This window comes from Fusarium pseudograminearum, chromosome 4 (assembly GCF_000303195.2).
Source record: "Fusarium pseudograminearum CS3096 chromosome 4, whole genome shotgun sequence".
Lineage (NCBI taxonomy): Eukaryota > Fungi > Ascomycota > Sordariomycetes > Hypocreales > Nectriaceae > Fusarium > Fusarium pseudograminearum.
Genome location: NC_031954.1, coordinates 7,255,775 through 7,268,150, shown reverse-complemented (window position 1 = coordinate 7,268,150; position 12,376 = coordinate 7,255,775). Strand labels below are relative to the sequence as shown.

The window sequence follows — 12,376 nt, the reverse complement described above, 5'->3', positions numbered from 1 at the left end:
TGTCCGATAAGAGGACTGATAAGAGGAGGAGACACTTTACGCGTCAAGACGCGTCGAGACGCGTCGCATAGCTATGCCACTTAACCTTAGCTCCCTTGGGCCCTGTGGCTCCACCCATCAACATCCATCGAAGCTGCCTAGATCATGCCGTCACTCACATATTGAATCACAAATTTGACTTTGACCTTTGTACTGTACAAATATATCGATAACAATCAAAATAATGACGCCAAAGACTCGCTCGGGCGGCGTCCCCGCTGCGAGCCGAGTCTATCACTCAACCCCCGCCCAGCAGCAAGCACACTTTCCACCACGCAGCAAGGTCGTGCGCACATATGGAAAGCAGAATAGAAAGAAACAAGCAGAGACACCTTCCAAACTCTTGCGACAGCAAACTCTCACTCAAATCGACTTTGTGTCGAGCTTCGAAGATCGTGATCCGATTGTGTTGAGCGACAGTGAACAAGACGAGATGGGGGCTGATAATGAAGCCGAAGAAGAAGAGCAAGAGCAAGAGAAAGAGAAAGAGCCACAGGATGAAGATGACGAGGACGAGGAACCTATATCGACTGGTAGAAAACGAAGAGCCGCTGCAAAGAAAGCCCCTGCCAAGAATAACCAGACAAAACGTCGAAGAACGCTAGGAAATGATACAGATGAGCAACAACCCAAGCCAAAGAAAGAAAAGAAATCAAGTCGACGAAAGACAATGGGAGATGCACCTAGCAGCAGCTCAAACTACCACACCCAAACATTGACCCAGTTCCTCGGCCGCGACACAACACCTACCGAGTTTATCAAGGATTCTGAAGACGAGGATGACGACTTCCAGCAGTGGCTAGAAAACCCAAAGAGTCCAAGCCCGAAACATGTTCGAAAGAAGAAACACGTCTCGCCCGTCAAGACTCCCCAAATCCTCAAGTCGATATTGAAACGCAGGCCGGAAAAGACTCTCCCTCCGCGCGAGGAGTCTGTTGTGCCTCAAACACCACAGAAGCAGACCCCAGGCAAACGAGCTAAATCAGTTGAGATACCTTCATCGAGCCAGTTGTCCGCGCCGCCAAGTATATCATCTACACCTGCTAGCATGATGCTCGAACGGTACGGTCCACCTGATCGTGTAGAAGCATCACCCGTTAAAGGAATATCATTACCTGCTGGACTGTCACCGATCAAAGAGCTTAAGGGGAAACCTCGAATGGCGACAACACCGCGAAAGCATGAGCGCATCATTCAAGATTCTTATGCCACCGATAGCTGGGGGTCCACTAGCCGCACGCCTCTGCGGGAGCTGCCCGTGGACTCGCCCAATAAGACCCCCAAAACACCCAAAGAGATTCTTGAGTCACTGGAATCATCTTCTGGATTGGATGAGATTGAGACGCCTACCAAAACGCGCAGAGGCGGTAGCACCGAACTGGGCGGAAGTCAAAGAAGTGGCAGTCCTACACCAAGAATGAAGAAAGTATCACCGGGCAGCGGCAAGAAGAGGGTCATGCTTGAGATTCCCGATTCAGAGGAAGAGGATGATGAAGATTTCGGTGACGATGAGAATGAGGATGAGAATGCCGAAAACACATTTGTTGCTGGTGCTGAAACGCAACTTGTTATGAGCGAGATTGCTTCATCAGAGGAAGAGATTATGAGAGCGTCCTCTTCTGCACAATCAACAACTGTTACTACTACGACGAAACGACAGGCCTTTGCTTCCATAATTTCAGAGGAATCTTCCGTGTCGGCTGGTCAAGTATCAAACACATCGCTCCCACCCCTTAGTTCACGACAGACAGAAATCCCTCCGCCCTCATCAACGCCCAAAGCGAGAAGTCGTCCAGCAAAGCGCGTTCGCAAACCCATCCACCGTCCACTCCCACCAACTCAAACTCAGCCCTTGGAATCTCAGCGTGTACCATTAGCTACGCTGCAATCACTTACGCCTGCATCTGCTCGCACAGACGTTCTGCTCCCACTCTCCCAAGACATGATCGACGATGTTCTTGAAGGTTACCAGGCCGATCTTATCCTCAACTTCAAAATCCCCGCACAGGTTGTTCGCTTCTGGCTATTCGATGGTGAACTACTACGATTCATGGCCTGCGCTGACCCTGGCCGTGTAACCGAGGGCCCAGCTTGGCGCTATCACCTTACACAGGTTTACGAGCTGAACAATCCCGTTGAAGGAGACGATATGCGAGAAGAAGGTTGGATCGATGGCGACGTCGGTCGCTACGTTTACTTCCCGCCTGCTGTTGTAGGTCAGCTACTGTGGAATTTGCGACACGCCATGTTCAAAGAAGACGCTTCTCAAGATGAACCAACACAGATTATACAAGATGAGGATGATAGCGGAAGAGTTGATCTCTTAGCCAACTCATCGCAGCCTGTTCCTGAAGATAAACGACCGACTCCTACCTCAAGCCTAAGCGTGTCACAGCAGGTTGAAGCCCAGCTCAAGAGCGACTTTGCTTCGTCAACCCAATTCCCTCCCTCGGACGACATTCTCGTCCCCTCAACCCCCGATGAAGAGACCAATGACAAACAAACCACCACTCCCCCAATCCATATCCCCTCCTCTCCCACAACCATCAAACCTCCCCCTCGTCGAACCCCCCGCACAGCATCTTCCCGCCGCGCCTCTCGCCCTTCTCTAGGCAGTACATCCAAACGACCCACAGTCCGCCCATCACAAGCAACCACCGTCTCCCAAGCCTCTACGCCTGAAAAACAACAATCATCCTCCATCCGCCGCCCTCCGCTGCACTCATCCAGCAGCATCGGACTTCCCGAGAGTCTGTTGGACGTATACGATGAGGATGAAGCGCTACGTTTGCCACCGGGTTACAATCCGGACTCGTCGCAGCTGTTGACAAAGAGTCAGATGCTGCCTGACAGCCTGCTACGCGATGACACGAGAGTCCCGCCTGAGATTTGGGACTCGGACGAAGATGATGAACGACTGTAAAATTCCAGCGGCTTTGTGACTTGTTTTTATTGTATTTTGGGCTTGTAACTCTGTGCTTAATTATATGACTGGCTGGATAGAAGTTTCAGGAGGGTGATGGACTCACGCCTTGGAAATGTATTTACGAAACGTAGGCTTGGTGTTCGGGTAGAAATAGGAAACATGTATATCAATATCATGGACAAACATCGTTGGGTGCTATCAGTTCTCACGCTCATTTTGAGCAATAAGGGAACTATTTCGGTTGAATAATTTCATTTTATTAATGTGACATATGGTATTGCCTGAAATAACTGTTGTTAAATATTCGATCGATTTAAGTATCACTAGGTGGGTATCATGAATGCATAAAGTTAAGCCACGGCCTGTCTGACGATAATAGTCACGATAATGGAAAGCCACACATGGCACTGCAAAGTAGTTGCTGTGTTGTGTTTAAGTTTAATCTATATGAAAATTCAAATAAAGTTCTATCTTGATCTATAAAACCCCTCTCCTCCTACTCCTACTCCCACTCCTCCTCTCTACCCTTCCCTCCATGTACATCTTGTATCTCGGACCAATGATGAACCCATAACGACAAAGCTGTCCGACTGGGATCTGAGGTCTATGACCAGACTATGCAGGAAGTCTCGCCATTTCAAAAGTCGTAACAACAATCGCGCCTATGATGAACCCATTGGTAATGAAGCTATCCCCACCTGCAGGATAGAACTACCCAAAACGAGAAGCCTCCAAGGCCCTCTGTTATATCGGGAACTGAGGTATATCTACGCTCTTTTTTGGCTCTCTATGGCTAGACTAAGCAGGAAGTCTTACCATTTCAAATATAGTATCAAGCACAGTCGCGCCTATGATGAACCCATGGCAATGAAGCTATTCGACCTGCAGGATAGAACTGCCCAAACGAGAGGCCTCCAAGGCTATCTACTACAATGGGAACTGAGGTACAGCAATTCTTGAGTTGAACTTTTTCCGGTCTCTGCGGATTTTTTTTGAGCGTTTGCACATCTGTATTTAATATGATACTCTCTATCACATATTGTTTCTAGGATAGTTATCTATGCACGATGGGAACAGGTCATCTTCTCAGTCATCTTATTCAGCTCACAATCATAAAAGACTATATGCTCGAATGCTCATATTTGTATACAAAAGAACAATCACTCATTCGCTCATGTAAACATATTGAGATAGACCAAAACTCATCCGTCCAACGCTCGACTCATCATCCCTTGTTTACCACGAAAGGCGCCTCGTTTACTCCCCATGTCTGATCATGCACGCCAATAATAACTATAGTATTCATACAGCAGATTCATGTGATCATATTCCCATTCACTCTAAACACCCCCCGGTACTCAACGGAATGCAGCCTTGACGTCAGCTCGAGGCCACTCGAAAAGAATATCACCACCGTACACATTGGTCGTAACTGCGCCCACCCGTCTCTCGACCGTTTCGTAGAACTGCTCGCACTCTGATAGCACCTTGATGACCAGTCCTCGGCTCAGCGCTGGGTCGTCGGCGTCGCCAAAGTGCTTCTCAACACGTTTGCGTAGCGCTTCGATACCCTTGCGGATTTCCTTGGAGTCATAGTTGCTGAGAACCTTGTTGAAGACCGTTTTGCTGTTGGATGGCTGCGCGGCAATCGATGCTGGTGATTTGCCCGTCTGTAATTGAGCCTCCATGTTCTCGAGATGCTCCAAAATCTTACCAAGTGGTCGACGCATTACCGCATTGAGGTACAGGTTCATGTGCTCGTAGTACGTCGAGTTGGCCTTTTCCTTCCATTCCTCAAGCACATCCAGTCCTCTGGTTTCCGTCTCTTCCAGGAAATGGTTCATATTCTCAATAAGTAGAATATGGAAGTTGAGCGCCTCCTTGTCCTCTGGGTCCGCAGAACCGGTTGTGACGATGCCGACTGAGGGGTTCTCTCGCGCGATAACCATGAGCGAGTCATACATGGTCTTGAGTATACGGTCGTATTCACGGTCGATGGTGCCTCGGGCTGCTAGGGCGTCGACACCTACCAGCATGTTCTCGACAGCTGCTGAAAAGAGAGGGAAGATACGAATGAATGCAATAACACCCTTTCGCTTGCTGATCTTGACCTTGGTCTCTTCGATAGCACGGAGCTGTTCGTCAACGAACTTCTTGAAGCGGACTTCCAAGTGACCATGAAGCTTTTGCAAGAGGGTATTAAGGTACTCTTGGTTGGACTGACTAACATCAGCGATGTACTTTTCCAAAGTCGCTAGAACGCCAATTCCTTGCCTGGAAATATGTTAGCAAACTGTAGGTGACGCTTCAAAATGTTTGAACTTACAAAGGATCCTGCCCGACAACCCATTCCATGAGACGTAGAAGCTCAGACTCCAGGAACGTGAAAATGACCTCCATCGCACGAAGAATACGTCTGGCCAGGTCTCGATCGGGCTCCATTAGTCGAGGTCTTCGGAGATCAGTGCCTCCCCGGTCATATGGCGGTGTCGCAGCGACGGCATCAGGGAAATCGATTTGTTCAAGTGTTGTTGCATGGAAAAAGTCAACAATGAAGTTTTGCTCCATCTGCATCAAGGGGAGCAGGTCATCTAGGACTCCTGCAAAGACTTCATAAGGTAGGTCTTTGTTGTCGCTCGCTCCCTTTTCAACCTTGGATTTGTTACCGCCGTCTTCTCGAGGGGATCGGAGGCGGGCCAAAGTTCCGCTGCGCTTGACTGTCAGCTTCCTGGCAGTAGTAGCTACGCCACCGTCCTGGTTCTTCTCAATTGCTGACGTGAATAGCAGCTCGGCTTCCTCTCCGGTCATCTTCCTGGCATTCCTGCGCCAAGCTGCGACGACAGCCTGGAACTCGACCCGATATACAGGCTGGCTCTTGTCTTGGTAAATTTGGATAACCTGGTTCCACTCTTCGCCATGCATATCCCTGGCGTAAAGCATAAGGGGACTGAATTGCCAAAGTGTGTCGCGGCCAAGATCGTGATGTGTTGAATCCACCTTTCTCGACAAAGCTCCCTCCATAGCAAGCTTTGTCTCGGTAAAGGCCTGGTCAAACTGTCGGGACATGAAAGCGACGAACCTGCCAATAAACATGGCGCTTTCCTGATCATAGACCTGCTTCTTCTCCTGAACGATCCGCATCTGATTGAAATCGGGATTGAGACCATGACCCTGGTTTGTGTCTGATGTGACATCGACCTTCAGCTGATCAGCGCTAGTGCGAGAAGGATCAATCTTGACCATGGCCTTGTAGAGCGTCACAAGGGATAATTCGACCTCTTGCAGACCACTGATATCATCCAGAGGCGCTGATCTTAGTACGTCCAGCTCGTTTGATGTGATGGCACAAGTCTCAAGCAAAGACTCAAGTTCTTTCTTGAGTAGCTTCTGGTTTGCAGTTTGCACTTGGAGACCTTGGCCCTGGGCTTCGATGTAGGCAATATCCTCGGAGAGTGTCTATTTCACGTTAGTAATGAATTTCTCAAGTCAGCAAAAACACATACCGAAAGCTCGACTGAATAGAGTGTGAGAAGGTTATCCAGCTCCTCACACTCGGCCATGGCAACATCAAGTCCTGCTTTGATCGCATCAACACGCTCATCTTCTTCACGGAAGCGAGCCAGCCAACCACCAGCTTGGGCTTTGTTGAGTTCGCGCTCCAAGTCGGCCCTCATTTCTTCCACATTGCGAGCTCGCATTTGATCTCCCGGAATCCATCCAAAATAATCCAGCCATTGAGCGAACTCCTCACTCCTTTCATCAAGAATAGCGGGGTTGACACCTAATGACTGCAGGTACTTCATGTCGTTACCCGCATTAATGGAGCGACGCGGTTTTTCCTTCTCGGGCTCCTTTGGTTTCTGTACTTCCTGAGGTGGACCATGTACACTAACAGGCCTACTCGTTGGGAGAGTAATTTTAACTTCAGGAACCAGAGACATTCGACTCGCCGACTTAGTGGGCTCGGCCGGCTTCTGCTCCTCCAGCTGTTTGTTTTCTTCTTCAGTTTTAGGTGTCTCTACGGGTGTCTCTTCAGGCGTAGGTTGTTCCGATGGCCTTGGTGGTGCAGGTACAACACCACTGATTCCATCTGGTCCCTCTTCCGTCTTGCTCTTCAGAAGACGCAAACGCTCTCCAGCACCACCTGGTCTAGGTTTAAAGGCGGTAGCAGCGTTCGCTGCAGATGCAGCCTTCCAGAGGGCGCCAGCAATTTCATTTCTAGACTTTTTGGCTTTAATCATAGGACCCAAGCCGGGCTTTTCTTCACCTGAGATTGCTGGGGATGGGTTAGAGTCTCGGTCGGAGATTTCCGCCCCACGCTCTCCGGGTGATGGCTCATCTACTGGCTTGGGCGACTCTTGCTTAGGCAGCTCAGGAGGTGGCTGTTGTATGTTTGCAAATCTGGGCACGCTCACTGTCATGGGCGAGACATCTGAAGAGCCTCCACCTCCAGAACCTGGAGAGAGAGCCATCGCAGGGCTCGGCGCATGAGCTTGTGAAGGGGTAGGTACGCGGGCCGGTGCAGGGCTGGGCACACGGGCTGCTGCAGGACTGGGGTCCCGAACTGGTGAAGGGCTGGGCATACGACCCTGAGCTGGTGCCGGACTGCCTGTGTTGGCTCGAGGTGGACCGCCCTGTTGGTAACCCATACCAGGAGTTGGATTTTGGACTGGTGTACGAGATGGTGATGATCCCGGCCTAAGGGCAGCAGGCGTACCAAGCGGCTCACGTTTTGGCGGATCTGGCAATCGTCCTGTGGGTGGCGGTTTGGGCTGTTCCAGAACGCTTCCACTGTAAGAACTGTTGGCTGATTTTTGACTTGAGTTATCCAGTCTCGAGACAACACGTTCGCTGCTACGAGGCGGAGGGGCCATTGGCTCTTTGTTAGGACTGATCAGTGGTGGAGGAACCAAGTCTCGATCTTGAGGTCGAGTTGGATCCATGGGCGGCCGTCTCCTCTCCGGGGGTGGTCTTTCTAACTGAAGTGGTGAAGGAACTGACTGTGGAGGTTGAGGGGGTGAGAGAATGGATGGCGGTTGAGACTTGGGCGAAGACTGCGATTGAGGTGGAGGCTGAGGAGGTGTAAGGACAGATGGAGTTCGATTATCAGTAGCCTCCCCAAATCTGCCATACGAACCCGGTCCGTTCGCACCATTGCGAGATCGCGGCGGTAGGCTAGAACCGTCATCACTTCTGGCAGTAAAGGAGGTAGCAACGGAATCCTGGCTCTTGTTGTTTTGTGCCATCCATCGAGGCGCAGGCGGACGTTCTCTCGAAGCACTGGAATCGAAGCTTCCAACAGGTGAAGGACCAAGATTTGGGTGCGGCGGACGGATACCAGGTCCCTGGTTTCCTTGTTGCGCTGCAGGGTGCATTGGGTGTATAGGACGAGGAGGAGCGCTCGCATTCTGGCTGGTAGCTTGCTCGGATAGTGGAGGTGGAGGAGGTCTTGAACCACCAGTGGCTGGACGTCTCGTAGCTCCCATTACCTGGTCATACTCCTTTTGCTCGAATCCTGCAAGCTCGGGCGTCTTTCCACCCGTGTACTTGCCATATATCTTGATAAGACTAGCTATAAAAAACTTTTTTTCTTTATCCGTCTGGGCATGCCAGAAATAGGGCTTTCCGAGTGTTACTTGGAAGCCAGTATCGCCAGCCCAGTCGCGATAGTCGGGCCTGGCCTCGGGGCCAGTATAGGATTCAATGCGCGATAGATCGTCGAGGTTCCATGTCTTGCCAATGGAAAAGGAGCCATTTTGGTTTTCTTTGGACTTGTGCAGACGAACTCGGCCGGATTTGCGCACAGCTACGATTATTATTCGAGGTTTCTGTGATTCGCCATTCCGCGCCTGAGGTGGAGGAGGGGTCGTAGGATAGGAGGAGTATTCGGTGATTCGGATGTGGGTGATGTAGGTTTCGAGAACTACCGAGTCTGTCAGCTGGTTGAACCAGGCGTGGGCTTATTCAATTGCCGAGTTCGAGCGACATGAACAGTTTGTTGAGCTTGGAGCTCCTGTGGATGAAGCTTTCGCCTGGCAACAATTGCGAGAAAGACTTACGAGAGCCATCAACATCCTTCTTGTTGAAGCAGCTTTCGACAATGCGGCGCTTCTCATCCTCGAATCGTTCTGCCCTGCTGGCAGCCGCAGCTGCGCCGGGGCCACCCCCGTTTGCGCGGTCCATGAGGGAGTTGGGGGAACGGAATCACGCAGAGCATCAAGTTGAGCAAGGAGGCATGTTCTTTCTTGGGAGCAACGGTTTTATGTGTTGGTTATGTTTCGGAGTCGAGGAATTAATTGAACGAGCGGCTGCGCAGTGCCAGGCGCGTTGTTTAGCGCCTCGATATCGGGTAGATGGTATAGGTTGAATGTTGATGTCGTAGCTGGAGGACAAGTCGTCGAGTCGAGGTCAATGTCAATGTCAATGTGGCTGGAGGTTCCCTATTTCGAGGTGGAGGTTTCGGGTGGACACCTGCTTAGGCTGCGTACATGTACCTGCCTCTGATGCTCCACTACAGCTGGTAGCTGAGTGTTGACGGCTTTAGGTGCTGCAGTCGGCAGTTTGGATCCTCAAAGGTGTTTTTATTATACTATTATATGTTTCCTATAATCCACAGCCTCCATCATAATCCAGTGTATATAATGAGCAATAGACATCCTCTACCGGCGAGCCACATTGTTGAAGTCATGTGTTGAGTATATGTACGCCACATGATGAGGTCAGCGGTATCCCAAGCCACATTCGAGAATGGTGCGCGTCAAGCTTAATCGCGGAGTAATTGGAGCTTCACTATTTGGCGGTATCTAGAGTTGTTGGTTGTTCATTTTTAGATAGAGATTTATTGACATGGGCTTGATAATCTCGAATGGCCGCATGAAGTACCTGCACCCAGTTACCAAGGCGGTATATATAAGTAGTTTATTTCCTTCATACATAACTATCACTAACTTACAAAGAATACGAAAAAACCTCGATATACTGTTCGAGTCTAGCTGTTCTTATGAGGAGATGTAAGCTTTTGGAAAGTACTTTAATGGGACATCCCTTGCTGTCTGTACATGCTAACCTATACACAGTAATCATGATCTGGGTACTACGTTATACCCGCCCGATCTCATTTACCTAAAGTTTTAGTCCTAAGCTTATTTGCATCTGATGAAATTAGCATGTTCTAGTGATTTCATATTAGTGAAATATCACTTAATTCCTATCATTAATACCGGTCGGTTAGTTCAGCCCTTAATGCACATAACCACCTTGGGTAATGCAGCTAACCTGTAGGACAACATCAACATCGAGATCGAGATCCATTGATCCAAGTCTCTGTGTGTTTAAAGTTGATAGTCATATCAAACAACAAGCGAAAGTTTAGATCTTGTGATAATGCTTTGGTGTAGCAATACCAGGTATGTCAGTTAAATACCCAATTAGGTAATTTCTTAATTCAACTTCCTTCTTAGAAAGATCCGCTTTCCCCTCACGAATGAATCAAGCCGCATCATATTACACCCCCGGATCGGCCTTCACCCCGCAATCGGGGGTTGGCCCTCCAAGAGCCGAGGTTGTGCATACATAATACAAAGCTATTCTTACCCGTCGTAACCGTTTTACCAGACGAGCTAAAGTTGCCTCAAAACCCTTGTCAGTCGCTTCAGTTCATCGTGACAGTCTCTCAGTTGTCAGTGATATCAACGAAAGAAACAATGGTTCCCTCTGTGAGAGTTGTTCCCAACGTACGTGACACAGTCTGAATGGCTTCATTGCAAGATAACACACTTACATCTCCTCACTTCAGGCTGCTAAGCGAGCTACCAGCTTGCTACGCACTATTCAATACACACACCCACCTTCATGTCCTTGTCACTCAAACCCAGGATATCATCAGTCGCCACCGACTTTCACTCCATCAAAGCATGCTCACCAGCGCAAGTATGCCACTCCAACCACACACCCAGGCCAGAAGGAGTACGCCTTTGAGATGGCTGCCTCGTCCATCAGGTTTGGCCCTGGTGTCACCCAGGAAGTGGGCATGGACCTAAAGAACATGGGAGCCCAGCGTGTTTGTGTCGTGACCGATGAGAACGTCAACAAGTTGGATGCCATGAGACAAGTCCGTGAAGCTCTCAACCGAGAAGGCATCCCTTTTGAAGTGTATTCCAAGGTTCGTGTTGAACCAAAGGATAGCTCGTAAGTTGGACTTTCCATGAGAACAAGTCAGTCCACTTACAGCACGATAGCATCAAAGAAGCCATCGCTTGGGCCCGTCCCTATGCACCAGATGCCTTCTTGGCCGTGGGTGGTGGCTCGGTCATGGACACAGCCAAGCTTATGAACCTCTACACAGCATACCCTGACGCTGACTTCCTAGACTTTGTCAACGCTCCTCTAGGCAAGGGCCGTCCCGTTGACAAGAAGCTAACACCCCTCATCGCCGTCCCTACAACAGCCGGAACCGGCAGTGAGACAACAGGAACCGCAATCTTTGACCTTGTATCTAAGCGGGCCAAGACTGGAGTCGCTCATCGGAACCTCAAGCCTACGCTTGGTATCTGCGACCCCCTCAACACCAGGACCATGCCAGCCGCCGTCAAGGCCGCTTCAGGCCTCGACGTTCTTTGCCACTCGCTTGAGTCCTGGACCGCCATTCCGTACAACGAGCGAACCCCCAGACCAACAAACCCCATCCTTCGTCCGGCCTACCAGGGAGCCAACCCCATTTCCGATGTCTTTTCATTTCATGCGCTTCGTGATACCATCAAGTACCTCCCTCGTTCAGTGAAGAACCCTGATGACCTTGAGGCCCAATCCAAGATGCTTCTGGCTTCCACGCTGGCCGGCGTTGGGTTCGGTAATGCCGGAGTTCATCTCTGTCACGGTCAGTGCATTATACCACTTTGTTTTAATTTTTTTCCTTTTCCTTTTTTTTTCTTTGCCCCTGTTTGAAACTAAATGTGAACCCAGGTATGTCGTACCCCATTTCTGGACAGAACCCGGGCTACAGTCACGATGGCTACGAGGTAGCTTCGCCGCTCATTCCCCACGGTGTCTCTGTGGCCGTCTCCGCTCCGGCTGTGTTTAGGTTCACCGCCGCTTCAAACCCAGACCGTCATCTGGCAGCGGCCGAGGCGTTTGGTGTAGATATCAGCAACGTGAAGCGAGAGAGCGCCGGTGAAGTTCTCGCTGAGGCCATCACAAAGTTTCTCGCAGAGCTGGGCGACCAGCCCAAGGGTCTGAAGGACCTGGGCTTTGGCACGGAACACATTGAGGCCCTTGTCGAGGGTACCATTCCGCAGGCACGTGTGTTGATGCTGGCACCAGGATTGTCCACAGAGCTGGAAGCGGAGAAGGACCAGTTACGAAGACTGTTTGAGAATGCCATGACACATGGATGATAGTCTATTCTGAAGATAG

At 50.1% G+C, this 12,376-nt stretch overlaps 3 protein-coding genes across 3 annotated transcripts, besides 1 other annotated feature; 2 read left to right on the top strand and 1 right to left on the bottom strand.

Annotated features, from left to right (window-relative positions):
• Positions 1-223: 223 nt before the first annotated feature.
• Positions 224-2,962, top strand: FPSE_09633 (uncharacterized protein; the record flags this gene model as incomplete). Its single annotated transcript, XM_009262750.1, has 1 exon — positions 224-2,962. The coding sequence occupies one exon, from the start codon at positions 224-226 to the stop codon at positions 2,960-2,962; it is 2,739 nt and encodes a 912-aa protein (XP_009261025.1).
• Positions 488-559: a repeat region.
• Positions 2,963-4,323: 1,361 nt separating the features above from the next.
• FPSE_09634 (uncharacterized protein) lies at positions 4,324-9,148 on the bottom strand (the record flags this gene model as incomplete). The annotated part of the gene is made up of 4 exons (XM_009262751.1): positions 4,324-5,239; positions 5,292-6,421; positions 6,469-8,888; positions 9,025-9,148. The coding sequence occupies 4 exons, from the start codon at positions 9,146-9,148 to the stop codon at positions 4,324-4,326; spliced, it is 4,590 nt and encodes a 1,529-aa protein (XP_009261026.1).
• A 1,520-nt stretch (positions 9,149-10,668) lies between these two features.
• Positions 10,669-12,357, top strand: FPSE_09635 (uncharacterized protein; the record flags this gene model as incomplete). The annotated part of the gene is made up of 4 exons (XM_009262752.1): positions 10,669-10,698; positions 10,761-11,152; positions 11,203-11,840; positions 11,927-12,357. 4 exons carry the CDS (start codon positions 10,669-10,671, stop codon positions 12,355-12,357), a joined length of 1,491 nt encoding a protein of 496 aa, XP_009261027.1.
• Between the last annotated feature and the right edge of the window lie 19 nt (positions 12,358-12,376).